The sequence below is a fragment of the Budorcas taxicolor genome, chromosome 17 (genome assembly GCF_023091745.1).
Source record: "Budorcas taxicolor isolate Tak-1 chromosome 17, Takin1.1, whole genome shotgun sequence".
In the NCBI taxonomy this organism is placed as follows: Eukaryota; Metazoa; Chordata; class Mammalia; order Artiodactyla; family Bovidae; genus Budorcas; species Budorcas taxicolor.
Genome location: NC_068926.1, coordinates 40,481,775 through 40,509,268, shown reverse-complemented (window position 1 = coordinate 40,509,268; position 27,494 = coordinate 40,481,775). Strand labels below are relative to the sequence as shown.

The window sequence follows — 27,494 nt, the reverse complement described above, 5'->3', positions numbered from 1 at the left end:
TCCTCTTGTTTGTAGGTCCCAAATAGGCTGCACGATGACTCATGACGTTCCGTCGTTGCTGTGGGAACCTAGTTGGTGAAGACTGTGGTTTGAGCTTGTGACCGGCGTAGTCATTCATAGTGCTATCTTGGTGGGAACCATGCTCCCAGCCACCAACAGCCTCCCCAGCTGCCAGCTTGCTAGAACCACTCATATCCAGGGGTTTGTGGGGGGGACTACTGACCTACCCTCAGACATGGCAAGCATCACACTGGACAACAACCTTTTATCCTACAGTCCCTGAATCCTGAGATCTCTGAAGAAAACCTTTGGAACCCGCCTGAACTATATATAAGACTATTTATTGTCTCTCGATAATCCAGTTGAATAGTCGTCACTTGGACTGGTGAAATATTAATTTGTTTCGTGTTGGGGTTTGATTACAACTCAGACCCTGGAGAAGTTGTTACATAATATGTGGTATAAACGTCATTTGAAAATTAAAAATAAAAATGTCTGAATTCTGAAACATCTGGCCCCAAGGATCTCAGCTAAAGGACTGGGTATCTGAACGCACTTTTGCTTCTCGGCTGCAGTTTTGCAAGTACTTTCATCCTTATTCTCTGTCTTCCCAACAGCTTTGTGAGGCGGGTAAGGGCTACATTTTGGAAGGGCTTAGCTCTGGAGTTAGCGTTTTCCCAAGGTCACCTCCAGTGAAAGTGGCCAAACTAGGTGGGAGTTCGGTCTTTCCTGAAGGGTAACCCATGTCCCAGGCATCATGTCATCTGTGACTTGGACCCACTTCTCACCCCTACTAGGCGGACTCAACCTCGCCTTCCTTCTAGGGATGTTTGTCTGTATTCCTGTGACAGCAGCATTACTGATTGGTTTTTACGTTGACCTTCCCCCTTCAGATTGTGTTTTGAGGTGGGCACTGATTCTGTTGATTTCTCTTCCTGGTGTCTCTCATGGCACCTGGTCAAGCCAGCACCCAGTGCTGGGAGCTGCTGGGCGGATGGACAGAGTTTGCCAGCCTTTGTCGTCATCTTGGTCGGCTTTGTTGGTTTTGTATAGTTTCGTTTTCCCTTTTTTGGAACCATTTAAAGTTCCCTGTCATACTTGAGTCTTTTTTAAAGAAATAGTTTCATTTATTTTTGGCTGTGCTGGGTCTTGTTGCTGTTTGAACTTTCGCAAGTTGCAGCAAGGGGGGCTACTCTTCACTGCGTTTCCTGGGCTTCTCAATGCAGTGGCTTGTCTTGTTGCAGGGCACAGGCTCCAGGTGCGCGTGAGCAGTAGCTCTGGCTCCTGGGCTCTGGATCACAGGCTTAATAGTCGAGGCCCATGGGCTTGATTGCTCCAAGGCATGTGGGATCTTCCCAGACCAGGGATCGAATAGGTGTCTCCTGCACTGGCAGGCGGATTCTTATCCATTGCGCCCCCAGGGAAGTCCCCACATACCTGAATCTTAAAACATCCACATTCTGAGATCACAAGATGTCTCTGTCAACTCTGCCTGTGAACTTTTCTTTGATGATCTTTGTTTCTTCGTGTGAGAGTCAGAGGAAGAGCATTTCCAAAGTGTCCTTCTCTCATAGACTGCGGTTCCATTGGACATACTGAGCCCACCTCCAGCCTGGTCCCTGTAATCATGCAGGGGAGGAATCAGATGCCCAAGCTGTGGGTCCCAGGGGACAAATTGCTGCAGCAAACTGGACACCTCATACCCTGATGTGCTGGTTGGGGCCCCTCTCCAGTTCCGGAAAAGTGGTTTTCTCAGGTAGTTTTAGATCTCTCCTAAGACAGGTCCGATGGTGTCCTTCACTTTCTCAGAAAGTCGAAACAGCGTTCAGCCCAGTGGTTTTGAAGCCAGCCAGGGTCCTCCTCAGGTTGTCCTAAACTTCCCAAGTCTGTACGGCCCTCTTGCAAGAGAAGTATTCCAGCCACCCAACACTTGAATTCTGTGCCTTTCTGCTGTGTGTCTGTGCCCTGCTCCCGGCCTGAGAAGACCCCCGCTCACAACCACGTCCCATCCTGGCCATCTGCACCCTTCATCCCTTCCCTGGTGCAGCTGCTAGCTCTTCCAAGTTGTCTCCTGGTTCCTCTCCTGCTGTCTGTGCCCTGTCTGGTCCTGTTGTTTTCTGTGGTGACCCACATGGTTGCTTCTTCAAGTTCCTTGAGAACAGGGACATTGCTTATTTATCATGTCCCCCTGAGGGCCAGCATCCCTGGACTTCCCTGGGCTTGTCACCACAGCTCGGACCTCTGTCCTGTCATCACAGAGCCGTCTTCCCTGTGTCTGTGTCCAGATTCGCCTCCTCCCAGGAGGACACCTGTCATTAGATGAGGGCACATCCTGGTCCAGGATGGCCTCAGCTCAGTGACATCTGCAGAGACATTGTTTTCAAACAAAGTCATATCCACAGGTACCAGGAATTAGGATCTGGCCATCTCTTTGGGGGGAACACAATTCTGTTTTCTCTGCTCAGAACCATTTGAACTACTACTGCTTGTCACTTTTCAGGTGAGTCATCACTCGCCTCCCGCTCTTGATCTGCAGTTTCAGAGATAAAACCTGGTCCAACCGGGCAGATTTTCTCATCCTGGAATTCTCAAACTGAAAAGGGTTCATATACGTCCTTTTGTTTACAGTTGGAAAAGGTAGACAAACAGTCTTACTTTCTTGTGCTTCAGGTCTTACAACTGTGACCATAAGCAGACAAGTACCACTGTGTCCCTGATGCCAGGGGCACTGTTCCTCCCTTGTTTTCAGCAAAATGTTTCTGATCAGAGTCAGTGCCTTTAAAGTACTAGACAGATATTTTAAGGTAAGGGCCCAAGGCTTATTTTCACCCCCTGAGTGCTGCAGAGAGTCGCCCTCAGCAAAGTGCCAGGAGCTGCAGCTGGTGCTCCTGGAGGCTACATGGTCACTGGAGGTTGGAGTGAGTGTGGGCATGCAGGGCATATGGATGGGCTGTGGTCACCGGTAACTCCAGGGTGGCAGGGAGGAGCCCTCGGGGTGCTGGAGGTTTCCACACATCCTCACGACAGGGGATGCAGAGCCATAGTGTGGCCCCAGGCCTCCTCCTGAAATACCATTTCACCTCCTGCATTTCCTGTCCCAGAAGACTCTCAACCATCATTCCCTCTATAGCAAGTCACTGATGTATGAACGAGTTAAAAGCGGGTTTGTAAGTCCAGTTTGTTTGTTAAGTCCAACAAAGTAAGCCAACTAACACAATCGGCTGCGTAGTGGACTATAATAATATATATTATATATATATTATATATATAGGAGAGGTTTATAATACTTTTCACACAAACACATGAAAAACAAACAGAAAATTAAAAATTTTAATCTTACAGTACAGTACCATGAAAAGTACAGTAAGTAGTACCAGCTACCTCACTCCTGTTTTACACCTGCTTGTGAACCTCCTGGGCTTGAGATAAATATATTATAACTCTATACAGTGCCATACAGTGAGGTACACAAAAGCACAACCACTTGTAGTGAATGCGTGCAGGTGACAGTGTACACCAGATACGTGAACTCACATACGTGATTGGACGTGTGAAAGCATAGTCACATCTTTTGAAAGTTCACAACTTGAAGGTTCATATATAAGGGACTTACTGTACTAAGTTCAGAGATGGGGAATGTCAGAATTACAATTAGGTGTTAAACCAATGACAATATTCGTGTGAAAGTAGGAGAATAGAGTTTTCCTTGTATTTTAGAAAAAACTTTTTAAGGTATTTGGGTCAATAAATTGGATAATCTGACAAACATCGTTTCTTCCCATATTTTTTCATCTTTTTAAATTAAAAAGTAGCATGAAACAATTTATAGGGCATTATAGTGAAAGTGACTTCCCTGGTAGCTCAGAGGTTAAAGTGTCTGCCTACAATGCGGGAGACCTGGGATCAATCCCTGGGTCGGGAAGATCTCCTGGAGAAGGAAATGGCAACCCACTCCAGTATTCTTGCCTGGAAAATCCCATGGACGGAGGAGCGTGGTAGGCTCTACAGTCCATGGGGTCACAAAGAGTGAAGTGAAGTCACTCAATCGTGTCCGACTCTTTGCAACCCCATGGACTATACATACAGTCCATGGAATTCTCCGGGCCAGAATACTAGAGTCGGTAGCCTTTCCCTTCTCCAGGGGATCTTCCCAACCCAAGAATCAAACCCTGGTCTCCTGCATTGAGGGTGGATTCCTTACCAGCTGAGCCACAAGGGTCTTTATGAAATTTTAATTCTTCCAGAGCGGCTGTCCTCAGTTTTATTGATATTTGAGTCAGTGTTACCCCTCAGAAATAAGGGCTGAACAAGTTGCTCTGTAGTGATAATGCTGTCTTGGCAAAATATCGTTCTTGGGGCAAAGTGGATTGAACAAGAAAATACAAGACAATTAGATCTTTGTCAATTTTCGCTTTTAATGACTTCAGCCTATGTGCTGTGTTTTTAGTAATTGCAGAGGATGTTTTTAATAATGACCTTGTATAAAATGTTGTGGTTTGAGTTACAGGCACTGGGAGTTGTTGGGCTGGGGTGACAGAGAACTGGCTCCGGGAGCTGTGCTCCCCAGGAATGGCTGGCTGATGACTCCCCTCTTCTTCCTCCTGTGTCCCGGTCCTCAGGTCGGCTCTCAGCTCGTGGTGGCGAAAAACAGGCCCCAGCTGCGCAGCCCAGGTCGGGGTCAGGGGACGTGTCTGACCAGCCAGGCCTGGATTGAAAGTGGGAGATAAAAGATTTCTGAAACAAACTCGCCATGGTGTATGAAAACTAGAAGGAATGATGCTGGGCCTGGCTGCTTAGAGCTCGGGTTGTTGAGAGGGTGCAACCAGAACTTGATGCTTTGGGGGCTACGATTTAAGACAACAAATCTGCTCCCTGAAAAGCACGTGTTCATTATTACCAGGGCCTGAGAAGGAAAGGACCAGTGATGCGCAGTTTGTGGTTGGGGACTAGACACTGTAGCGATGTCCTTAAAACATTGTGACGTCAACAGTTCTTCAGGAAATTACCGCTGTTCTGGTGCGCTTAGCTGTGTCAGCCTCTGTGTGAAACACTTTCACGGAATCCCTGCCTCAGCTGTGTGAGCTTGGTGTTAATGCTCGCATGCTGGTGGAGAAATGGGATCTCAGAGAGTTTGAATCTGAAACCATGTGTGTCTGACTTGGCTCTGCCGTCCCGTCTCTTAGTTTTACAGTGTGCTTTGTCTGTCCACCAGTCCTCTAATTCTCCATCTGTCCCCCACCCTCTTACCTCAGTGCTGTCAGCAGCTGGCACCCCGCTGGCCTCCGTCCACACTGAACCGTGTGGGTTCTGCCTCTGGATGTACCTGCCGCCAGCATCTGTCCCCCCTGCCCCCTGCCTCAGTTGCCATCACTTCATTTGAAGGCCCTGAACTCTAGAATAAATTCTCCTTGGCCTTCCTGCTTCTAGTTTTGCTCTGCCCTAGCCTGGCTTCGCCTCTAGCCGGGGACCACCCTCTCGAAGGTGGAGACTGAGTTTATGGATCTGTTGGCCTGAGCCCCTCGCTGTCCTCGGAGGTGAGCTGGCCTGCTGTCTCGCACCTGCCTCTCCAGCTCTGTCTTCCTGAAATCCTAGGGACTTCCCTGCCCTCCCCCACTGCTTAAGCCTGAAACTATGAGTCTTAACACATCCTTTTCTTTCTTGCACTTGGACAATCTGTAGTTACACATTTATAGATGACGACTCGCCCAGTATTCCTCATTGAACCATATCCACCCTGAGGGCAGCGATCAAGCCTGCTTAGTTAACCAGCTGCTCAACCTCTAGCTTGGAGCACAGTGACCACAAGTGCCCAGATCTGTGTTGAACAAATGGATTAACAGACTTGTAACTGAAGAGCCCAAAGCAGTGCAGCCCTTTCTTAGTCTTCGAGTTCTGATTTCACTTGTGGCTGAAGAAGGAACCTGTGTTTGGAGCCGTTTTGTCTCGGTGGCTTTTGGTTTGCTTAGGGAAAAACACGCTCCCTTTATGGCTGATTGTCATTGTCAGCAATTCAGCTTCTGTGCAGCGATGCACTTGGTTTTCCAAACTTCCATGTCAGAACCAGCCACAGGAGAAGAAGAGAGTAAGTTCCAGGCGATGTTTTTCCTCTTGGTCTGGCCTGAGACTGGGTGGCTGGGAGAGGAAGAGCGAGGGCTCTCCTGACTGCTTCCAGATTCCTGCCTGATGGTGCAGAGGTGGGAACACTCTGGGCCCTCCAACCTCGGCCGTGCCGCCCCCCAGAACCCAGGCATCCGGTTCAGCTGTCTCCACACACCTGTCCCACTCCTGCCTGCCTCCTTTGAGCAGAGTTTGCTTTTTTTTAAGTTTTCATTTATTTATTTTTGATTGTGCTGGATCTAGTTGCGGTCCACAGGTTTCTTGTTGCAGTGGCTTCTTGTCTCAGCGCACGGACTCTAGGGCATGCGGGCTTCAGGGGTTGCAGCACTGAGGCTCAGTAGTTGTGGCGCACGGGCTTAGTTGCTCTTAAGGCATGTGGAATCTCCCCAGACTAGGGATCGAACCTGTGTCTCCTGCACTGGCAGGCAGATTCTCATCCACTGGGCCACCAGGGAAGTCCCCAGAGTTGCTTTGGAAGGAGAATTTTTCTCTCCAGTGATTTATTATCTCAGCAGCGCTCCCAGCCTTGATCACGGGCACTGGCTGTCAGAGTCTGCAGCCAGGGCTGTGTGCCCCCAGTCTGCGAGATCTCACGTGCTGGTATCTTCCATGTGCACGTGTGTGCCAGCTGGGAGACTCGTCTTCCTGTGACCAGCCTGAGTGTTGCCTCTAACACTACTCTTTTCTCTCTTGTTAATCCACAGTTGGTCATGTTCAGAGCTGGACCTGAACGAGATTCGCCTGATCGTTTACCAGGACTGTGAAAGGAGGGGCAGACAAGTCTTGTTTGATTCTAAGGCTGTTCACAAGATGCAGGAGGTGGCGGCTCAGGTAGGAAATGTGATTTGCTTTCCTCTTTTGCGTCTGTGCTTTCACCATCTCTCTGGTCAGTGCAGCATCTCCTCTCTGGGCTGAGTCATATAGCCTCCTTAGTGATTCAGAGGAAACAGGGGCAGAGGTTCCTCGACCACCCCAGCTGAGTGCTTACTAATACACACAGGTCAGACTGTTAGCCAGTCATCATGCAGTTGCTAAGCAGCTACTATAGATGTTACCAGAAGTGAATTTGCTAGGGAGTCACAATCCAATAGGTTTCTGATGCCAAATATGTGCTGTATAATGAGAAAACTAAGAACTCTAAAATTCATGAAGCACTTGCCTGAAGGGAAGGTCTGGTATTTACCATAGGTAGTAAGAGGTGATACGTAGCACTGGGGTAAACAGAAGTGGAGAGCTTCCTCACCACAGGGTTGCAGGGTACTAACAAAACGGCCTATGTCTCAAGCCTGCTTGACCAAGGAAGTTTATTTATTTTCTTTTTTCAGTGGAGGGCAGAGTGGTGATAGTGGTGATGGAGGTGATGATGATGATGGTGGTGGTGATGGTGGAGATGGTAATGATGATAGAGATGGTGATGGTGGAGATGGTGATCGTGGTGGTGGTGATGGTGAAGATGTGGTAGTGATGGAGTGATAGTGTTGGAGATGGTGCTGGTGGTGGTGATCATGATGGTGGTGCTGGTGCTGGTGGTGGTGATGGTGGAGATGATAGTCACGGTGGTGGTGGTGATGGAGGTGCTGGTGGAGATGGTGATGCTGGTGATGGTTGTGGTGGTAGGGATGGTGGTGGTAATATGATGGTGGGGTTGGGCATGGTGCTGGTGGTGGTGATAGTGGAGATGATGATGGTGGTGGTGATGATGGAGGTGCTGGTGGAGATAGTGATGCTGGTGATGGTTGTCGTGGTGGAGATGGTGGTGGTAATATGATGGTGGGGTGCATGTGGTGGTGATGGTGGAGATGATGATGGCAGTGACGATGGTGGTGGTGGTGATGGAGGTGCTGGTGGAGATGGTGATGCTGGAGATGGTTGTCGTGGTGGGGATGGTGGTGGTAATATGATGGTGGGGTTGGGCGTGGTGCAGGTGGTGGTGATGGTGGAGATGATGATAATGGTGGTGATGATGGAGGTGATGGTGGTGGTAGTGGTGCTGGTGGAGATGGTGATGCTGGTGATGCTGGAGATGGTTTTCATGGTGGGGATGGTGGTGGTAATATGGTGGGGTTGGGCGTGGTTCTGGTGGAGATGGTGGTGGTGGTGATGATGGAGGTGGTAGTGGTGGTAGTGGTGCTGGTGGTGATGGTGATGCTGGTGATGCTGGAGATGGTTGTTGTGGGGATGGTGGTGATAATATGATGGTGGGGTTGGGCGTGGTGGTGGTGATGGTGAAGATGATGATAGTGATGATGGTGGTGGCAGTGATGGAGGTGCTGGTGGAGATGGTGATGCTGGTGATGGTTGTGGTGGGGATGGGTGGTAATATGATGGTGGGGTTGGGCATGGTGCTGGTGGTGATGGTGGAGATGATGGTGATGATGGCGGTGGTGCTGGTGGTGGTGCTGGTGGAGATGGTGATGCTGGTGATGGTTGTCGTGGTGGGGATGGTGGTGGTAATATGGTGGGGTTGGGCGTGGTGGTGGTGATGGTAGAGATGATGATGATAGTGATGGTGGTGGTGGTGATGGAGGTGCTGGTGGTGGTAGTGGTGCTAGTGGTGCTGGTGGAGATGGTCATGCTGGTGATGCTGGTGACGGTTGTTGTGGGGATGGTGGTGGTAATATGGTGGGTTTGGGTGTGGTGCTGGTGGTGGTGCTGGTGGAGATGGTGATGCTGGTGATGGTTGTTGTGGTGGGGATGGTGGTGGTAATATGGTGGGGTTGGGCGTGGTGGTGGTGATGGTAGAGATGATGATAGTGATGGTGGTGGTGGTGATGGAGGTGCTGGTGGTGGTAGTGGGGCTGGTGGAGCTGGTGGAGATGGTCATGCTGGTGATGGTTGTTGTGGAGATGGTGGTGGTAATATGATGGTAGGTTTGGGTGTGGAGATGATGATGATAGTGATGGTGGTGGTGGTGGTGATGGAGGTGCTGGTGGTGGTAGTGGTGCTGGTGGTGCTGCTGGTGCTGGTGGAGATGGTTGTTGTGGGGATGGTGGTGGTGATATGATGGTGGGTTTGGGTGTGGAGATGATGATGATAGTGATGGTGGTGGTGGTGGTGGTGATGGAGGTGCTGGTGGTGCTGCTGGTGGAGGTGGTGTTGTGCGGATGGTGGTGGTGATATGATGGTGGGTTTGGGTGTGGTGCTGGTGGTGGTGATGGTGGAGATGATGATAGTGATGGTGGTGGTGGTGGTGATGGAGGTACTGGTGGTGATAGTGGTGCTGGTGGTGCTGCTGGTGCTGGTGGAGATGGTTGTTGTGGGGATGGTGGTGGTGATATGATGGTGCGTTTGGGTGTGGAGATGATGATGATAGTGATGGTGGTGGTGGTGGTGGTGATGGAGGTGCTGGTGGTGCTGCTGGTGGAGGTGGTGTTGTGCGGATGGTGGTGGTGATATGATGGTGGGTTTGGGTGTGGTGCTGGTGGTGGTGATGGTGGAGATGATGATAGTGATGGTGGTGGTGGTGGTGATGGAGGTACTGGTGGTGATAGTGGTGCTGGTGGTGCTGCTGGTGCTGGTGGAGATGGTTGTTGTGGGGATGGTGGTGGTGATATGATGGTGCGTTTGGGTGTGGAGATGATGATGATAGTGATGGTGGTGGTGGTGGTGCTGGTGGAGATGGTTGTTGTGGGGATGGTGGTGGTGATATGATGGTGCGTTTGGGTGTGGAGATGATGATGATAGTGATGGTGGTGGTGGTGGTGCTGGTGGAGATGGTGTGGGGATGGTGGTGGTGATATGATGATGGGGTTGGGTGTGGTGTTGGGCGTGGGGTAATATGCTGGTGGTGGTAGTGGTGATGGTGATGAGGATGGAGATGGTCATGGGGGAGATGGTCCTGGTGATGATGATGGTGAGGTTGGTGGTAATGGTGGAGGTGGTGATGGTGGGGGGTGAGGCGTGGGGCATCTGGGAGTGGTAAAAATGAGGACAGAGTGGCCCTTGATCCCTTGGAACCCGAATGGGAAAGGCAGAGCACCGTGTCTGGTGGGAGTAGTCTGGTCCTCCCTGTGAGGCTTCAGGATGGCTGTCCAGTGTGCTTCTGACTGGTCGCCTTTCAGCAGTTACCCAGGTGTCTACAAATTAAACCCTTTCCTGTTCCTTCTGTTCATGTTCAGTAACCTGCCACCTGTATTGACTGAATCTTGGCACTTGAGAGAATGTGCAGCTAAGTAACTGAATAGTTTGTCACAGTCTACGTCACTTCAGGGCTGAGATCTCTTCCTGCTTCTGATAAGGTCGTTTCTACAGGAAGGAAGTGTTTGGTTAAAGGCAGTTTAGCTGGGCAGATCCCATGGTGCTCTCACGTGGAAGTCGGCCAGGTAGCTAATCATTACAGTAGTTGTCAGGCTTGTTAGGTAAGCGGGGGACTGGGGGATGAGAAGTCTCTCTCATGACTCCCTGAGGCTTGCATGGTAGATTCGTACCTAAGTTCAGGTGAGCTGGTACTTGGCCCTTTGTTTGGTGAACAGCATGCGTTTTCCCCTTGATTTCCCGCATCATTTCCTATTTCCCTGAAGGCATTGCACAGATGGTATATTTGCACATCCACATTCTGTCACCTGGGCTCTGGATGGTGATAACAGGTAGAGGGAAAAAATTCTCACTGGTTGGCAAAAGGAACCAGAATCGTGTCTGTAGGGGCAGTGATGACCCTGGGGTGTGTAACAGAAGTGTCCCGGAAAGTGCTCATTTATTAATAATTACAGAAGCAGCTGGTCCTGGGTAGGCTTGGAAGCTGTCTGAACCGACCGAACAAGTGCAGTCTGGGCTCTGCTCACTGGACTGGGTGCTGTCACCACCCGCGGGTGGCTTGGCCAGAGGGCCTGGTGGTGTGGGACGGGTGTGGGTCGTGTGTCGCTGCAGGGCCGTGTTCCTGGCTTCAGCAGCATGAAGCAGCGGGCAGACCCGAGGAGACCACTGAGGGTGTGCATATGCTCAGGGAGGACGCCACATCCTGGGCCTCCATCCCTGCCCGTGACCACTGGGGACACATGCTTCCTGTTCCCCTTCTGCCCCTCCCCATCTTCAGCCTTCCCCCCCACCAGCAGGCACCAAGCGTCAGCAGTTGGCAGCAGGCACATGACTGCAGGCATTTGCATTCGACCACCAGTGTGACTGTCACATTGCAGATTAGATAAGCTGCAGTTGCATTCATGGTTGTCCAAGCAGAGCTGCACACACAAAGCAAGTAAGGCTGAGGATAGAAACCACACATCACAGAGGGGGCAGGCTGCGTCAGTAGGGGGGAGTGTGTCTTGGCACAGGAGGATGGGAAAGGTTAGTACAGGTGTATCTTTGTTCCTCTGTGTCACTGTCACAGAAACCAGCCCTGGACTCCATGTAGGAAATGTGTGTAGCTCGTGCCCCGCGAGCCCTGACCTCTGGAGGCTGTGTTGCATCACGTGTTGGGTGATCATAGGAGCCCCTGTTCAGTGCTCCGTCTTCATCTTTCACAAGCCCGACCGCGTGACCTTCTCTGAAGCAGTGCAGGAGGGTGTGTTATGAAAGCACATGCCCGGACTTTCCAAATGAATCCTTCTGCCTTCCTAATTCCTTCTGCCTGGTGAAAATTTAAATTTGAATCAAAGACTGTATCCTCATCAGTATGCTAATCTATGACTCTACAAAGTACTCCAAAGTCCTCTAATACTCAGAACAGAGGTCAGGTCTCATTGATGATTTTCAAGTATGAATTGAAACTTCAATAACAGCTGCGTTATTTAAAGAGAATATTCTTGAGAAATCCCCTGCTGGTCCAGTGGTTAAGACTCAGTGCATTCATGGCAAGGGCCCAGATTCATTCCTTGGTTGGGGAACTCAGATCCCTGAAGCTGCACCGTACCTCCAAAAAAAAAACAATGATAATAAAACAAAGAGAATGGTTTTTAAAAAATAATTTTATTTATTTTATTTTTGGCTGTGCTGGGTCTTCGATGCTATGCAGGCTTTTCTCTAGTTGCAACAAGCAGGGGCTACTCTTTAGTTGCAGAGTGGTTTAAGGAAGGGCTCCCCAGCGAGCGTGTGTGGGGAGCCTGGTACACTTGGTGGTGGTGTGTTCACCCTGTCTCTCTCTCTTCACCCAGAGAACGGAGGACCTCCCTGCAAGAGTGCCGGCCAAAAGCTGCTCAGGAGGCGGCCCCGCTGCTCACGGCCCTTCAGGGGGATCTTTACCACATGCCAAGGAGCAGCTTCCCAAGTACCAGGTAAAGCCGCCCCTGCGAACGCAACAGCCCGAGGGCTGAAGTCACTTACTGTCACTTCCCCACGGGGATCACGGTGCTGGAGGCGCCCGCTCCTGCAGTAGCAGACTGCAGATCCAAAAATGTGTCTCAGGTGTTTTAGGTCGGTGCTTTGGCTTTTATCTCTCCATAAAAACTAGAGAAAAGTGGAGCAGAGGCGAATCCAGTGCAACACAGACCAAACCAAAAAGGAATATTGCAAAGGAGGCAATCCCTCCTGTTTTGCTTGCTCGGTTGTCAGAACCAGGCTAATGCACATATTTTCCAGTTTTGTCAAAAGAGTTCTGAGGAGTCTGGGGATGCAGGCAGACATCCTGAGAAAATAGCTCTTGCCAGTAGAAGGAAGAAAGCTTCTTATAGGAGCAGATGGAAAGGCAAGACCCAAGTTGAGTGTGAAGAATAGAGGCTGGTAGCATTTTTATGGTGTGTGTGTGTGTGTGTGTGTGAGAGAGAGAGAGTGTGTGTGTGTAAGTAAGCAGAGGTTAAGGGTTATTGCAGAATATTGGCCAACAGGCATAAGGGAAGTTGTTTCATAAATATGACTTGCAGAAGGGTACTACTTGTGGAGGATAGATAAGTTTTTATTTTTATCTTTTTAGCCATGTGAGTTTTTCTACCATGTTGCTAGAACAGCAAACCCAGGGAAGGTAGCAGCAACCACAGACATATAGAACGTTGTTCTCTTCGTGGCCAGGATGGTTGCACACATCCACCCATATTCGACAGAATCCAAGGTCTCAGAGCAGTGTGGTTACAACAGTGCAGAGTGAATTAGCAGTGAGTTGAGAATCACAACTCGCACATGGACCTTGAGCTTCAAGAGAAAGCAGATTAAGAAATGGAGGTGGTGGGTCGAAGTTATTAATGAAGAACGTGAAAGCCTGTCAGTTCTGTCTGCATGTAGTGAGAAGGGATTGGTAGGAGCCTATTAAATTAGATTGATTTCTGTTTCTTTTTCCTTCTCTGCAAATATGTGTAAGTAGGTGTATGTGTGTGCCCTTCTGTGTGTAAATATATATGTGTATGTGTGTGGATTTTGAGTTAAAAGAAGGGAGCGTTAAGGGTGATGCCACGTTTTTGCTTGAGTAGAAAGCAAAGCAGCCAAGAACCTGGCTGGTGGCCCAAGTTACGGGAGGTCGTGGTTTGGTTTTGGTCAGGCCATGTGGGTGCTCCTGGTTTGGTTGACACTCATCCTTATCATGTGTCACCAGCATTTACAGTAGGCGCTGAGCATCCTCTATTCACACGCATCCACTCACATACCATCATATTTCACAACATACAGATTTTGTGCCATGTGAGTGAAGGCATTTGGCTGCTGGCTTCCAGAGCCCCAGGCAAGTCAGGGTCCAGAGATGAAGGTGTGAGGGTTCCCACATGTTGGGAAGAACCAGAATCACAGCAGTGGTTGTGGACGTGGCCAGTGATAGGAGGGCCCTCTAAGGAACAGTTCTGTCCAGGGGATGAGTTGGGAAAGCAGAGATTTAAGAAAGAGAGCAGTTAGCACATCAGATATTGTGAGACATTTAATAAAACAAACTGGGAAGTCGCCACTGGATTTCACAGAAGGCGAGGCCATCACTAGAGTGCTGTGAATAGTTGTGGGGGGAGGCAGCCCTCTGTGCTGGCAAAAGGGACGCGAAAGACTGGTCAGAGGTAAGGGTTTAGATATTTAAAAAATATTTTTGTAAAAGTTTAGGGGGATCAGACTGTCTGTCATGTCTTGGACCTCACCTGCCGCAAGGAGCGTTTTGTTCAGCAGTGTTAATTTTGGTTGGATAATCCTGGACTGTTTCTTCCCAGGATGTGTTCTTAGTACCAAGAGAGTAGTCACCCTGTCTCTTCCATTACCTAATCTTTCTACTTAGCCTTTGTAAATGGAGATGAGGAAAACCTTTGTTTCTCATAAAAAAAGATTAAAAATGAGCTTCAGTAAAATGCTTGGGTCCTGTGTGAGGATATCATGTGTAAAGAAGAAATCATGAGCATTAGTGATTATTTGGGGGGAAAAAGTGGGCAGTCACCATTTTTACAGTCAGTAAGGTTGTAAAGCTATCAGATGCTGCTTTGAGAAGCAGATCTAATTACCAACAGGCTGAGCGTTGTTCTCTGTCGCACTGTGCATGGCGCTGTGGTGGTTCCTTTCACGTCCAACAGTACACACGGCCCGCCTCTGACGTCAGCATGCTCGGGGAGATGATGTTCGGCTCGGTGGCCATGAGCTACCAAGGCTCCACCCTGAAGATTCACTACATACGGTGAGTGAAACACAGCATGGGGATGTTGACTCCTAATTCACACATGCCTAAAAAACTTATACAGTTAAACAATAGACTGTCATCTGATGTTGTTAGCACTTGATATTTTTCATGCATCTTTAACAGTTAAAATAGACTCTTCCTACCTAACTCTGACCTTGAATCAGTTTAGCAGAACAAAATCCTAAGCTTTAACTAAGTACTGTAAGTGAAAAATGCATACCAAAGTCTTCTGACTATCTGCCAGGTTAGTAGTAGCAACACTTTCTATCAGAATTATTCAAATATTTTAAGTTTTTCAAAATCTCATAAATTTTCCGTTTTCAGATTAAAATTTTAGTCATGACTTTTTCCTTTTACTGAGGTACATATTTTTTTCTTATTTTTTTTTTAAAAATCATTGAATGAATGCCACATTTATTTCTGTTTCCAGGGAATGGTGTCTAGAATAAAAACTGCTGCAAAAAACAAAATGCGATTCCATTAAAGAATATGTCCATTGTCTGCATGTCAGAACAGAATTTAGCTTGCTTGAGGCACAAGCTATATGGTTTATGAAAGAAAGCCTTTCCGCATCCTCCATGTCTCCTGTCTGTTCATCCTGTGCCATGTGGCAGATGAAAAAGTAACCTGAGAGAAAACAAACTTCTACTTTGAAAGATTCCTGCTAAGCAAAGTTTGTTCATCTGAAATACTTGCTCCCAAGGAAAATGGCCCCCAGAAATGTCTCCATGTCTCTCTTCTAGGGTTTTAACATCCTTGGGATTTTAAAATGATAAAATTAGAAAAGAGAAATCTAGGCACCCCACTGATACAATGATTTGAAAAATACGTGTCTCATTCTTTGTCAAATAAAATATAAAAGCTTCAGAAAAAGTAGAAATAAAAGCAAGCAAACAAAAAAGCATCTCTCCCTGCTCTGTTCTTTTGTCTTTTCCCCCAGTTCTCCTCCGCAGCTGATGGTTAGTAAAGTCTTCTCCGCCAGGATGGGCAGTTTCTGTGGGAGTACAAACAAGTAAGTGTGGGGTGTCCCCCACCCCGCTGTTCCAAGTGGCTGTTTCTGGGGTGTCCCCCTCCACCCGCCACTGTTCATGGCTGTTTCTGGGGTGTGCCCTCACCCCTGCTGTTGCAAGTCGCTGTTTCTGGGGTGTGCCCCCACCCCTCATTGTTTCAAGTGGATGTTTCTGGGGTGTCCCCCACCCCTCACTGTTCCAAGTGGCTGTTTCTGGGGTGTCCCCCTGCACCCCGCATTGTTCCAAGTAGCTGTTTCTGGATGGGGTCACTCTTTATGACTCTTTCTGAGATGAGAAGCAGGACGAGTCCACATTAACACAGGGTTTTCAAGGTGGCCGTTGTCTGGTACCCAGTGAGTGTGAAAAGGCCCTGGACCTTAACAGTTGGCCTTGAAGACAGATCTGTCTATACATATGTTTGGGGTCTCTACCTGTTACCCTCTGTTCCTACCGACAGACACCAAGTTTTCATTTCCTGCAAAATGAAATGTGAAGGGTAAAAAAGGAGGGGCTATGATAATGAGTGGCCAATATTATTTTTCCCCAATATTATTTTATCTTAAAGTCTTATCAGAACTTTTCCCTGGTGGTCCAATAGTTAAGATTTTGCTTTCCAATGCAGGGCATACAGGTTCAATCCCTGGTCAGGGAGCTGGGACCCTGCATGCCTCATAGCCAAAAAACCAAAAACATTGTACAAAAGCAGTGTTGTAACAAATTCAATAAAGACTTTTAAAATGGCCCACATTAAAAAAAAAATCTTAGAGCCTTGTCTGTTAAAGGAATGAGGCACAGGGTGAGTTTGCCAAGCTGAGAGGCCCCTGAATGGCAGGAGAGGTTGTCTGTGCTCGCTGTCTGAGTCTGTGTCACCTCTGCAGTTGGTGGGGACTCAGGTCAGGCAGTGTTTTGATTTTTGCTCCTGAGTTCCTCCCCCAACTTTTAATTTTGGTCTTTTGTGTAGACTAAGAATATTTCAGTGTCTAACTTAACTCTTACCTTGGTACATTTGTTCATGTATTTTGAATTTTCCAAGCAGAAATATTTTATATAGTTGTTTTTTTGAATGAAAAAACATTTGTTATACTTGGGTAAGTTTGAAGAAATGTCTGTTATAAATTAAAGGGGTATTCTTCGGGGTCAGATAAAGGCTGTATTTTTTTACAGTCTTTGGAAATTAAAAGTATGTTCCTCTGCAAATTTGGGTGCCTTTGAGTAAGTCTGGTTACTTTTCAGCCCGGTAAAGAATTTATATTTTTGAGCATTTTGAAACTGGATTGTCAGGACTTAAGCGTAGGAATCAGAGAAGGCAGTGGCACCCCACTCCAGTACTTTTGCCTGGAAAATCCCATTGAGGGAGGAGCCTGGTAGGCTGCAGTCCATGGGGTCGCTAGGAGTCGGACACAACTGAGCGACTTCACTTTCACTTTTCCCTTTCATGCGTTGGAGAAGGAAATGGCAACCCACTCCAGTGTTCTTGCCTGGAGAATCCCAGGGACGGCGGAGCCTGGTGGGCTGCCGTCTATGGGGTTGCACAGAGTCGGACACGACTGAAGTGACTTAGCAGCAGCAGCAGCAAGCGTAGGAATTCATGTTTTTTTTGTGAGATATTCTTTTTCAGATCTTTGCTACTACCTGAGCATTTATTATACTAACTCCCTCTAATAAAATATTGAGTTCAGATTTAAATAAAAATGATTTTTGCCTCATTATGCTATATTATCCTCAAAATCTTTATTTCACTTCTTAGTAAATACAATAAATTATTAAAATCTGCTTCTCTCACACGTATGTTGTTGTGTTAGTCACTCAGTCATGTCTGAGTCTTTGTGATCCCAAGGATTGTAGCCCATTAGGCTCATCTGTCCATAGAATTCTCCAGGCAGGAATACTAGAGTGGGTTGCCATTCCCTTCTCCAGGGTATCTTCCCAACCCAGGGATAGAACCCCGGTCTTGCTCATTGCAGACAGATTCTTTACCCTCTGAGCCACCAGGGAAGCCCTCTCACATGTTTATTTATGAGTAATTCTAACTTTTTAGAAGTTGTAGAATCAGACTCCTATAAAAATCATAATTTCTGTTATATGGTCTTCCTGAAAAAGGTTGCCAAATTTCTCACGGATGTTAACTAAGAGTTAAAATGAATTTCATTTTGAAGGTTTATGTAAAATTACCCTTGAAATCAATAGCATTAGCCTTGGTCTTAGTCACCAAAACAAGATTTTAGAGTTTCTTATTCCCCCTTATATAATGTGAAATTGTATATTTGGATTGTAAATGTTTGGAATGTGTCATTTAGTTTTATAGGTTGAACTACTTCTCAGAACCTTTCTTGTCTTTTAACAAATTCCCCTGGAAATTAATTTCCTCCAGTAGATGTGAGACTTTATTAATTTATAAAGAAAAATCTGACCAACTGGTGGATTGTCTTATACCTGAGAGTCTGTTAGCAAGCAGCTGTATTCATCTCTTGATGTTTCTCTCCCTTCCATCCCCTTCTGGACTTAGCTTGCAAGACAGCTTCGAATACATCAACCAAGATCCTAACCTGGGGAAACTGAACACAAATCAGAATAACCTGGGTCCGTGTCGGACCGGAAGTAACCTAGGTAAACTCCGCCGCCTAGATGGGTCTTGCTTTCTGGACACCCCCCGCTGCGGGTGTGCGGTTTGCTTTCTTTGAGTTTGCGGTGTTGTTTTGTTCTGCAGTATCTTTAATCTGTGTTTATTCTGTGTGTGCCTTGTCTGCCCCGTGTCGTCTCCGCCGCAGGTGCGCTGCAGGGATGCGGCGGCAAGCTGCCCCCAGGGGCGGCCGAGGGAGGACCTCTCCGGCTCAGCCGCAGCGCCTCTTTCTTTGCAGGTTTGTGTGGAATGCTGAGCACGGTGTGACCTGCACACGTTAATAAATCCTGGGCAGGTTCTTGGAAACAAATCCTGTTTGGCACCTCTCTAGAAATCCAAGGGGCTCTTGAGATAATTAGTTCCAAATGCTGCCAAGTTCCCCATGTTCTGAAACTTCCACCCATGAACCCCTATTGTAAAAGTCTCCATTAATACCCCAGTGTAAGCTGATTTTGATCCAAAATGAGCCCTTTGTATTTCTAAGAGGATAGTATCTTTGATCTTCCTCGGCCTCTTCTGCTGCTGTGAACTGTCTCTCTTTACCGTGGCGTCTTTAGTCCATTTTTCACCTGCATCCTTAGTTGCACAGTCTCTTCAAAAGTCACTCTAACAACAGCATGGAAGACCAGCCTCACTCACATTCTCTCTCTGTGGCACTTTAGTAGCTCAGATGCATTTTCCAGCTTCTTTTCAGGTGTAATTGTCTGTGTCTGTCTGGGTAGGTACACCCTGAACAGAGCCTGGTCTAGCTGAGGCTGTCTGCTATCTGCTGTAGGTTGGCATGATTAACAAGTGTGGAAGGCTTCACTGCTAACTTTAAAGGTTGTGTTTATGGCAAATGGTATGCTTCATTCCGTTTTTCTTTGTAGCCTAAAATATGCTAGACACTCTAGTTAACTGACAGACACTCTCCTACCTGTCTCAAAGTGAGGATAACATGTTTGTTTATACACTCTCCTGAAAATTGGAAAAACAAACATGCTTCACAAAATAGCTGGCAAATATAACACTCAGGCAGGGCAACCTTGTGCACTATAAAGCTAACTGTAGCCACCGGTCAGCTGCCTTCTAGCTCAATAAGGAAATAGTTAAGACCGATCTGAAGCTTTCCTAGAAGTCTGTACTCCTTAAGAGTGTTTTCTTTTTTTGTTAGTTTTTTTTGGAGTATACTGTTGGTTTACAGTGTAGTGCGAGTTTCTACTGTACAGCACAGTGAAGCAGCTTTACGTATACGTATATCATCTCTTTTCTGGGTTCCCTTCCCATTCAGGTCACCACAGAGCACTGGGTAGAGTTCCTTGTGTATACAGTAGGTTCTCATCAGTTATCTATTTCACTACTGATACTATGTATAAAATAGAGTGTTTTCTAAGCAAGTCTACAGTAATTCTGACTCTAGGTATGTATGGAAAAGAGGTGGAGCAAAAACTCGTTGAAGATAAATACGTGTTTTCTATCTACCAAGAGAATGGGTTATAAAACAGACACATTTTTCAAATTTATGAAATGGTTTTCACGTAGTTCTCTAGGTTGCCTATAGTTGTTACTAAAACTGATTATAAAGCTTTTTGAAATTTCTTAATATTTTGAAATACATTCTAATATGTTGAAAATACTTAAATATTATGTAAAATCTACTAATGAGGAAAATGGCCTCACAGTATCCACTGCAGGATGCGGTTCATTGTATCAAGTGCGCACATAGTTTAGGATTCAGTTAGAGGTGAGTATGGGAAAAGTCTGTTGCAATAGGACAGGCACCTGATCCTGCCTCCTCCTCCCCCGCCCCACCCCGCCCTGCTCCTCTCCCCCCGCCCCTCCTCTCCTCCTCCCCTCTCTTTTCCGCCCCCTCTCCTTCCCTCCTCCTCCCCCTCTTTTCTCCTGCTCCCCCCACCCCGCCACCTCCTCTCGGGTCTTTCCTGCCCTTCCTCACCCCTCTCCTCTTCCTCCCCGATCTCTGTTTTTGCTGCACTGAATTCTACTTTCTCGTTCCTCTCTATGTACACTCAAGCCGGTCCTCACTAGCCATCATAAAAATGAGCGCAGTTGATTTGAACAGTCCGCTGACCAGGTTTCCTTGCCTCCCACAGCACACAGCACCCCGGTTGACATGCCAAGCAGAGGACAGAACGAAGACAGGGACAGCGGCATTGCCCGGTCAGGTACGTGCGAGTCTCCTCTTGTTTGGCATTACCTGTGGGGTGAGCACTCTGAGCTCTGGGCCCTTGGGGCCAGTGTCCAGGCATGATGTGCACCAGGATGAGCCCTGGCGGTGAAAAGCGCACCGAGAAGTGTCCCTCTAAAAAGAGAGACGCCTCCTTGAGCCAGTGGTCCTCGCTTGCTGAGTGCTGAGGATCAGATCAGGGAGGGACAGTGTCCGGGGGTGTCACTCTGACCATGACGGTGGCAGGGCTGCCTGCTGACGCGTGCAGTCCTTCTGTCCTGGAGACATACTGCTCTAGACTTTATCTCCTACGCCTTTTCTTCTTATGTCAGGCTGTTACTGACCAGGGTGTTTGGCCTCCTTAATCAGTAGAAATTGGCAAGAGACCAGACACAAAATTCAGACAAGGCTTTATTGGGCCCCCGCTGCAGCAGAGGGTAAGAGAGCAAGTAACAGGTGCCCTAGGTGCCCTAGCTTGCTCCCGGAGAAGAGAGCTGGTTCCTCACGTGGGGTGAGCGTAGGACTGCGTCCAGGGATCAGGCTGGAGGGTGGCATCGGTGGTGGGCCCACCCCTGGGTGGTGGTGTGTGCAGAGGGCATGCACAGTACCCTGCCTTTACTCCCAACACTCCGCTTTTGTTCCTGGATCTTCAGAATTTACAGTTAGATTTTTTGGTCTTTTTGTGTCTTTTGTTCATAACTTGCCCCAACTGCACATGCATGCAATTATTTTTAGCCCCTTCTAGTTTCTTGGTATCTGTTGAGACATTTGTCCAGGCCCACACACTACAGCAAAGGGGCCGGGTCGCAGCTTGTCTCAAAGCCTTAAACTTTCTCAAAACTGCTTTTAAGATCTCTTGGTTCGTGCTCTTATACCTGATTCTGCTGTTGATTTTGATTTGTGGTTCAGATCAGAGATAGATTCCTTGCAGTGAAAGAAGGGTGGTGAGTGAATGATGTGGAATTGGAGGGTTTGGGGGTGTGTGGGCTGTGCCTGCTGCAGACTCGGGGCACCTACTGCAGCCGGTTGGTGCTCATTGTGCTGAGCCTCGGCCGGGCTTGCTGCCTTAAGTCATTTCTGTTTCCCCCGGTCCCTTCCATGTGGTACTGAGCCCTTCACCCTGCTTGGCATAGCTCTGCTCCCAAGTTGTTAAGTGAAATGGAATTTGTGACAGAGTCCACCTGTTTGGTTAATATATGTCACGTGATGAAAAGTACACAATATTCTGTGTATGATTGGTTTCAGTGAGTTGATTCACTTTGGGTTTCCTGATCCCATCTTAGGGAACCTTGGTCAGAGGTGTAACTGCCATTAGTTAGACCTGTGTTGTTTTCATTTGTAGCAGTTTTTACACAAACGTAAAACCTGGGATACGCCGCTTATGGAGTGGTAAGAGGATCATCTGACTTTGTGTTTCACGCTGCTCGCTGCTCAGGGATGATCTCCATCCATACGGGGCGTGGTCAGCATCCACTCTGCAGGAGGGCCTTTGAGTCACACCCATCCATCAGCCACTGGAGGCTGAGAGTGTGCAGTGTGATGGCCTTAGTGTCCCAGAGCCCAGCCCCTGGAGCCTCTCCGGTCAGGCTTGGCCGGGGCTGGCTCTGTCTTGGTCGAGTCTCCAGGCAAAAAGAAGCAGGAACCACAGTAGAAGTAAGGCCATGCCCCATCCCAGGTGCTGCCTTAGCAGCTCATAGAATTTGGTGTGTTTGTCTCTATGTGGTGAACCCCCCGGTGGCGCTAGTGGTTAAGAACCCACCTGCCAGTGCAGGAGATGTCAACGACATGGGTTCGATCCCTGGGTCAGGAAGATTCCCTGGAGGAGGGCATGGCAACTCGCTCTAGTATCCTTGCCTGGAGAACCCCATGGACAGAGAAGCTTGGACAGTCCAAAGGGTCACAAAGAATTGGACACAACTGAAGCGACTTAGCACGTTTGCGTGCACACCTTTGTGTAGTGAACACTCTTTACCCAAAGATGACTAGTATTTGACCAAGTCCCTCTCTGAGCCCCAAGGTCACAGGGCTCCCACTGTAACTTTCCCTTATGTGTCTGTTTCTGCTCCTTCTTGTTCCAGAAAGGACTAGAGAGACTGGGGAGAGCTGGTGCCAACAGAAAGTTGGCACCTTAAGCAGGGGTTCCTGGGTAGCTCATCGGTTTACCGTGTGTTTGGTGTGGAAGGTTCACGTTGCACACATCAGAATCCCCATAGGTTTGGTAGTTCTCTGGTTCTAAATCACTGTTTAGATGAGTCTTATTTGGCCTCCGAGAAGCAGGAATGTTGAGGGGCTGAGTGTGCATTGAAGTGAAAGGTCCGTAGCAGCCGCGTCTGGGTGTTCTCTCGGGAGGAGGAGGCAGATGTGAATCTGGTGCAAATGTGAGCTCTGACTTCCCTGGTGGCTCAGCTTGTGAACCAGGCACCTCTCCTTTGAGGCTCCCAGCCTCCTGTTGCGGGGATGGCAGATGTGGGGCTGCATGGGGCCCTGATGGGCCTTCTGCTTCCCTTCCTCCTGGGAACCGCTTCAAAGTCATTGGGTGCTCCTGGGGTGGGTCTCCCTCCACTGAGGCCTCTTGAGCTCCCCAGGCCTCTGCTCCTCACCACCCATGCCGTGTGGGACCAAGTGCTCATCCTGAAGCAGAGCAGGGACTCCCACAGTTTGACCTGAATCAGCAGGAGAAGACGTAGAAAATTAATGACATTGTTTATTCTCTTTTTCCTATAATTTGTAACTTCCTGTCGTACTAGTTGAGAAAGAAAGTTGGGGAAAATATTTTAAACTAGATTTTATTTTTTAGAACAGTTGTAGATTTGCAGAGCAGTTGAGATGATAGTAGGGAGCGTCTGTGTACCTTGCACAAGCCTCCCTATTAGTAACATCTCGGTTAATAAGATGGCGCGTTTATTAATAGTTGTCGTGTCTACTTGGCTCCACTCAGCTCTGGCAGTTTCTCAGACTTTGTTTTGGTGACTTTGATGGTTTCAAGAACTAGCAGTCAGGTATTGCATAGAATGCCAATTGTTAGAATTTGTTTGATGTTTCTCACGTGACTAGACTGGGGTTCTGGGTTTTAGGAAGAAAGAAAACAGAGGTAAAATGTTACTTTTAAAAAATATTTTTTTGGCTGTGCCGGCAGTTAGTTACAGCACTCAGGATCTTTGCTCTTTGTTGCCTTGTGTTCCGTGTGTATCCGTGGCTCCGTACATACTGCTGTCTGTGGTGCCTGCGCCTGTGTTCAGTTAAACGTGAGTTGGTGCTGGTTTCTCTGTTGCCCGTTATCCATGGGCATGGGGACCATCCCACCTCCCCACCTGGCTTATCCGCAGACCACCCTCTGACAGTGAGACACCCAGCTCCCCTGCCTGCCCTGCACTTAGGTGACGGATTCATTGCAGTCCACACACACCAGCGTCTGATAGCTTAACCTGCCCTCCTTGGGAAACGCCTTTTTGCACTAGAGTGCAGTGCTTGTGTGCAGCTTCTCTGACCTTCTCTGACCTTCTCATGTCTAAGGTTCCCAAGGCCGACACCTTGGGAACGTGGGGAATATCTGCAGCTGCACACGCCAGGCAGCAGAGACTCCAAGATCACAGCTGACACTGGCTCATCCTCATGATGAACTGGCTTTCTGACGGCTGCCCCAAACTCGGAACATCACACGTCACACCTGAAGAAAAAAGGCCTCTTTTTTTTTTTCTTTTTAAATCATCCTCTATAGAGAGGAACCTGATCTGGGATGAGGAGTCTGAGAGGACTAGGTACAGTTCCCCGGCAGAAAGTCACCAGGAGCCTGTGCACCTCCTGCAGGCCGATGTCACAGGAGGAGCGGGGCTGGACACTGACCACACGCTCGTTGTGCACTGTGCCCCGGGAGCGCAAAGCGCCATCTGGGTTTCAACTCTGGGAGGGCCCTCTGTTGTTAGAGAACTCACTCATTTTGCTGGTTTCCACAGTCGGGCCAGCTTGGCACAGGTGAGTTTAAGAGGAGGGCTTGGAAGGATAGTGCTGATTCGGGCTTGACCGTCTATTCTGCGGCTTGGGCGGAGCTCAGGTTCCTCAGTTCTTTGTGCTTCTCATAGTTCAGGCCAGACCCTTGGTGTGCTCCAAGAATAGATGTTTCTCTTCACAAATCTGTCAGTTCCTTCACATTAGCGCTTTCCTTCTAGACTTGTATTCATCTATACCTGTTTAAGAAAAATTAGAATCAACAAGTAATGCAGACTGCAGCCAAAACTACAAGAGATCTAAGGATATTTCTGAGAAAAGATATGTGATACTGCCAGGGAGAAGTTTTTAAAATCATTGTTAGAGGAATGCATGTATATTATCTGAAGAGAGAGAGATCAAGTTCCACAAATAAATATGTAAAGTCAGTGTAATTTCAATTAAAACCCCTTGTGAAGTTGGGCAAAATCACTTTTATTTGTGTGGAAGAGCAAAGGACCAACCTTTACAAATCCTTTGTAGATTTTGTTCTTAGAATTCAGACTATGGCTAAAAAGACATGGGAAAGTTAAATAACTTGGCATATAAATGTAGAGGGTGAGTAGGTCACCGGGGCTAGGCGAGAATTTATATCCTAGATGAGGGATTAAAATGTAAGGTATTTTTGGTCGAATATTTTTCATGCTAAAGAGAAATGAGCTATGAAGCCAAGAAGGGACAGCGGCAAACTTAAAAGCTCATGACCAAGTGAAAGAGGCAGTCAGGAGAGGCTGATGTGATGGTGTGCTGTTGTAAGAGTCACCGTGTAACATCGTGGAAATGACAGAGCCGTGGAGACAGTAAAGAGACGGTGGTTGTCAGGGCTTGGGTGGGGGTGGGTGGGGGGAGGACAGTGAACCGTTGCTGCGTGGTGCTGAGGTGGTGGGTGCATGTCATGATTTGTCCAGACAGCGTGGGATATGTACGCAGGAGTGAACCCCTGTGAAGCTCTGGACTCTGGGTGGTCAGTCATAGCAGACATGCCCTCTGGTGGGGATGCTGCTCTTGCGGAAGGCTGTGCATGTGAGGAGCAGCGGGTACGTGGGGAACCTCTGCACCTGCCACTCCCGTTTTGTGGTGAACCTGAAACTGCTCTAAAAAGGGAAGTCTGTTTTTCTTTTCTTTTTCTTTCTTTTTTCAGCCACACTGTATGGCACGTGGGAATTTAGATCCCTGACCAGGGATGGCATCTGTGTTCCCTGCAGTGGGAGCATGGGGACTTAACCTCTGGACCACTAGGGAAGTCCCCTGAAGTCTATTTTTAAAAATTGTTATGTTTTGAAATCTTGATGGGAAGAACATTGTCTTTTCATTCAGGGGGTTTTAAAGAAATTTTATTAAAACTGATAAGTTACCTGTGGTGCTTTTGAGGACTGTATGTAGTCTTAAAGTAATTCTATGGTTTGGGAGCTAAAATGTGTTTTAATCAGAATTTGATTTGCCAATTAACTTGTTTGGTTTATTAAAAAAGATGTCTTCCTATCAGACAATAATTGACCTTTCAAGTACTTCAACTCTTCTGTGATTAGAAACACAACTGCTGAACTTTAAAGAGCTTTATATTTTTCAAGTGTTTAATAAGCAGAAACTTAAGAGAAGTACTGTTAGTGTTACAGTCAACAAAAGCTGTTGTTGTGTACTGTTTTAGTTGTAGTACCCTCTATCAAACTGAGAGAAAGGGTTCAGGCCCAGATCCACACTTCTACCATCACCATCACCATCACCACCATCACCATCACCATCATCACCACCGCCACCACCATCACCACCACCACTGCCATCACCACCACCACCACCACCATCACCACCACCACCACCACCACCACCACCATCATTGCCACCATCATCACCACCACCGCCGCCATCACCACCACCACCACCATCGCCACCATCATCACCACCACTGCCATCACCATCACCACCATCATCACCACCACCATCACCACCACTGCCACCATCATCACCACCATCACCACCATCGCCACCACCATCACCATCACCACCACCACCACCGCTGCCATCATCACCACCACCACCACCGCCACCATCATCACCACCACCACCGCCATCACCACCACCACCACCGCCACCATCATCACCACCATCACCGCCATCACCATCGCCACCACCACCACTGCCATCACCACCATCATCACCACCACCACCATCACCATCATCGCCACCACCATCACCACCGCCATCACCACCACCACCACCGCCATCATCACCACCATCACTGCCATCACCACCACCACCACCGCCATCATCGCCACCACCACCACTGCCATCACCATCACCACCACCATCACCACCACCGCCGCCATCATCACCACCATCACCACCATCGCCACCACCATCGCCACCACCATCACCACCACCGCTGCCATCATCACCACCACCGCCATCACCACCTCCACCACCATCACCATTACCACCACTATCATCATCACTTCCACCATCAAAATAAAAGTGTGAAAGTGTTAGTCACTAAGTCGTGTCTGACTCTTCTTGACCCCATGGACTATAGCCTGCCAGGCTCCTCTGTCCATGGGTTTCTCCAGGCAAGAATACTGGAGTGGGTTGCCATTCCTTTCTCCAGGGGATCTGCCTGACCCAGGAATCGAACCTGCATCTCCTACACTGCAGGCAGATTCTTTACCATCTGAGCCACTAGGCCTCCCTATCAAACATAAAAAAGACTTAAGATGAAGAGGTGGAGAGAAAATCCTTATGCTCTCTATACAGTTTTGACCATAGGAAGCTTTTTAACAAATTCAGGTTTTGAACTCTCTAGAAATTTTTTTTCTAATGTTTTGGGTCTGCTTGCTTGTTGATCGAGACAGACGTCATGAAGGAACTTTTCTTGAGAATCTTATGCACCAGGCGTTTTTGTTGGATGTGAGGAGAGATCAGTAATCAAGTAGACATGCAGTTTATATTCAATAGAGAAGAGACAGAGAAAGGCAAAACGTAGGCAGGCTTCCGTCACCACCAGAGTGTTCGCTCAAGGAATGCCTCTCCTGGAAGCTGAAGTCTCAGTTGACTCAAGTGCCTTGCTAACTTGCTTGGTGAAGACCAGAGCAGAGAGCATGTTAG

General features: G+C 48.0%; 1 protein-coding gene across 6 annotated transcripts in view; it reads left to right on the top strand.

The window, feature by feature from the left end:
• Positions 1-27,494, top strand: part of FNIP2 (folliculin interacting protein 2) — a 98,595-nt gene that overhangs the window by 27,068 nt on the left and 44,033 nt on the right. For 4 of the 6 annotated variants that reach the window (XM_052654497.1, XM_052654492.1, XM_052654493.1 and 1 more), the window contains exons 2-8: positions 6,822-6,948; positions 12,204-12,323; positions 14,517-14,617; positions 15,561-15,632; positions 18,137-18,237; positions 18,399-18,488; positions 20,341-20,412. In XM_052654497.1, coding sequence (XP_052510457.1) covers positions 6,928-6,948; positions 12,204-12,323; positions 14,517-14,617; positions 15,561-15,632; positions 18,137-18,237; positions 18,399-18,488; positions 20,341-20,412 — 577 coding nt within the window. In that variant the 5' untranslated portion in view covers positions 6,822-6,927. The remainder of the gene's footprint in view (positions 1-6,821; positions 6,949-12,203; positions 12,324-14,516; positions 14,618-15,560; positions 15,633-18,136; positions 18,238-18,398; positions 18,489-20,340; positions 20,413-27,494) is intronic. The other 2 variants (XM_052654495.1, XM_052654496.1) reach the window with 1 other exon arrangement.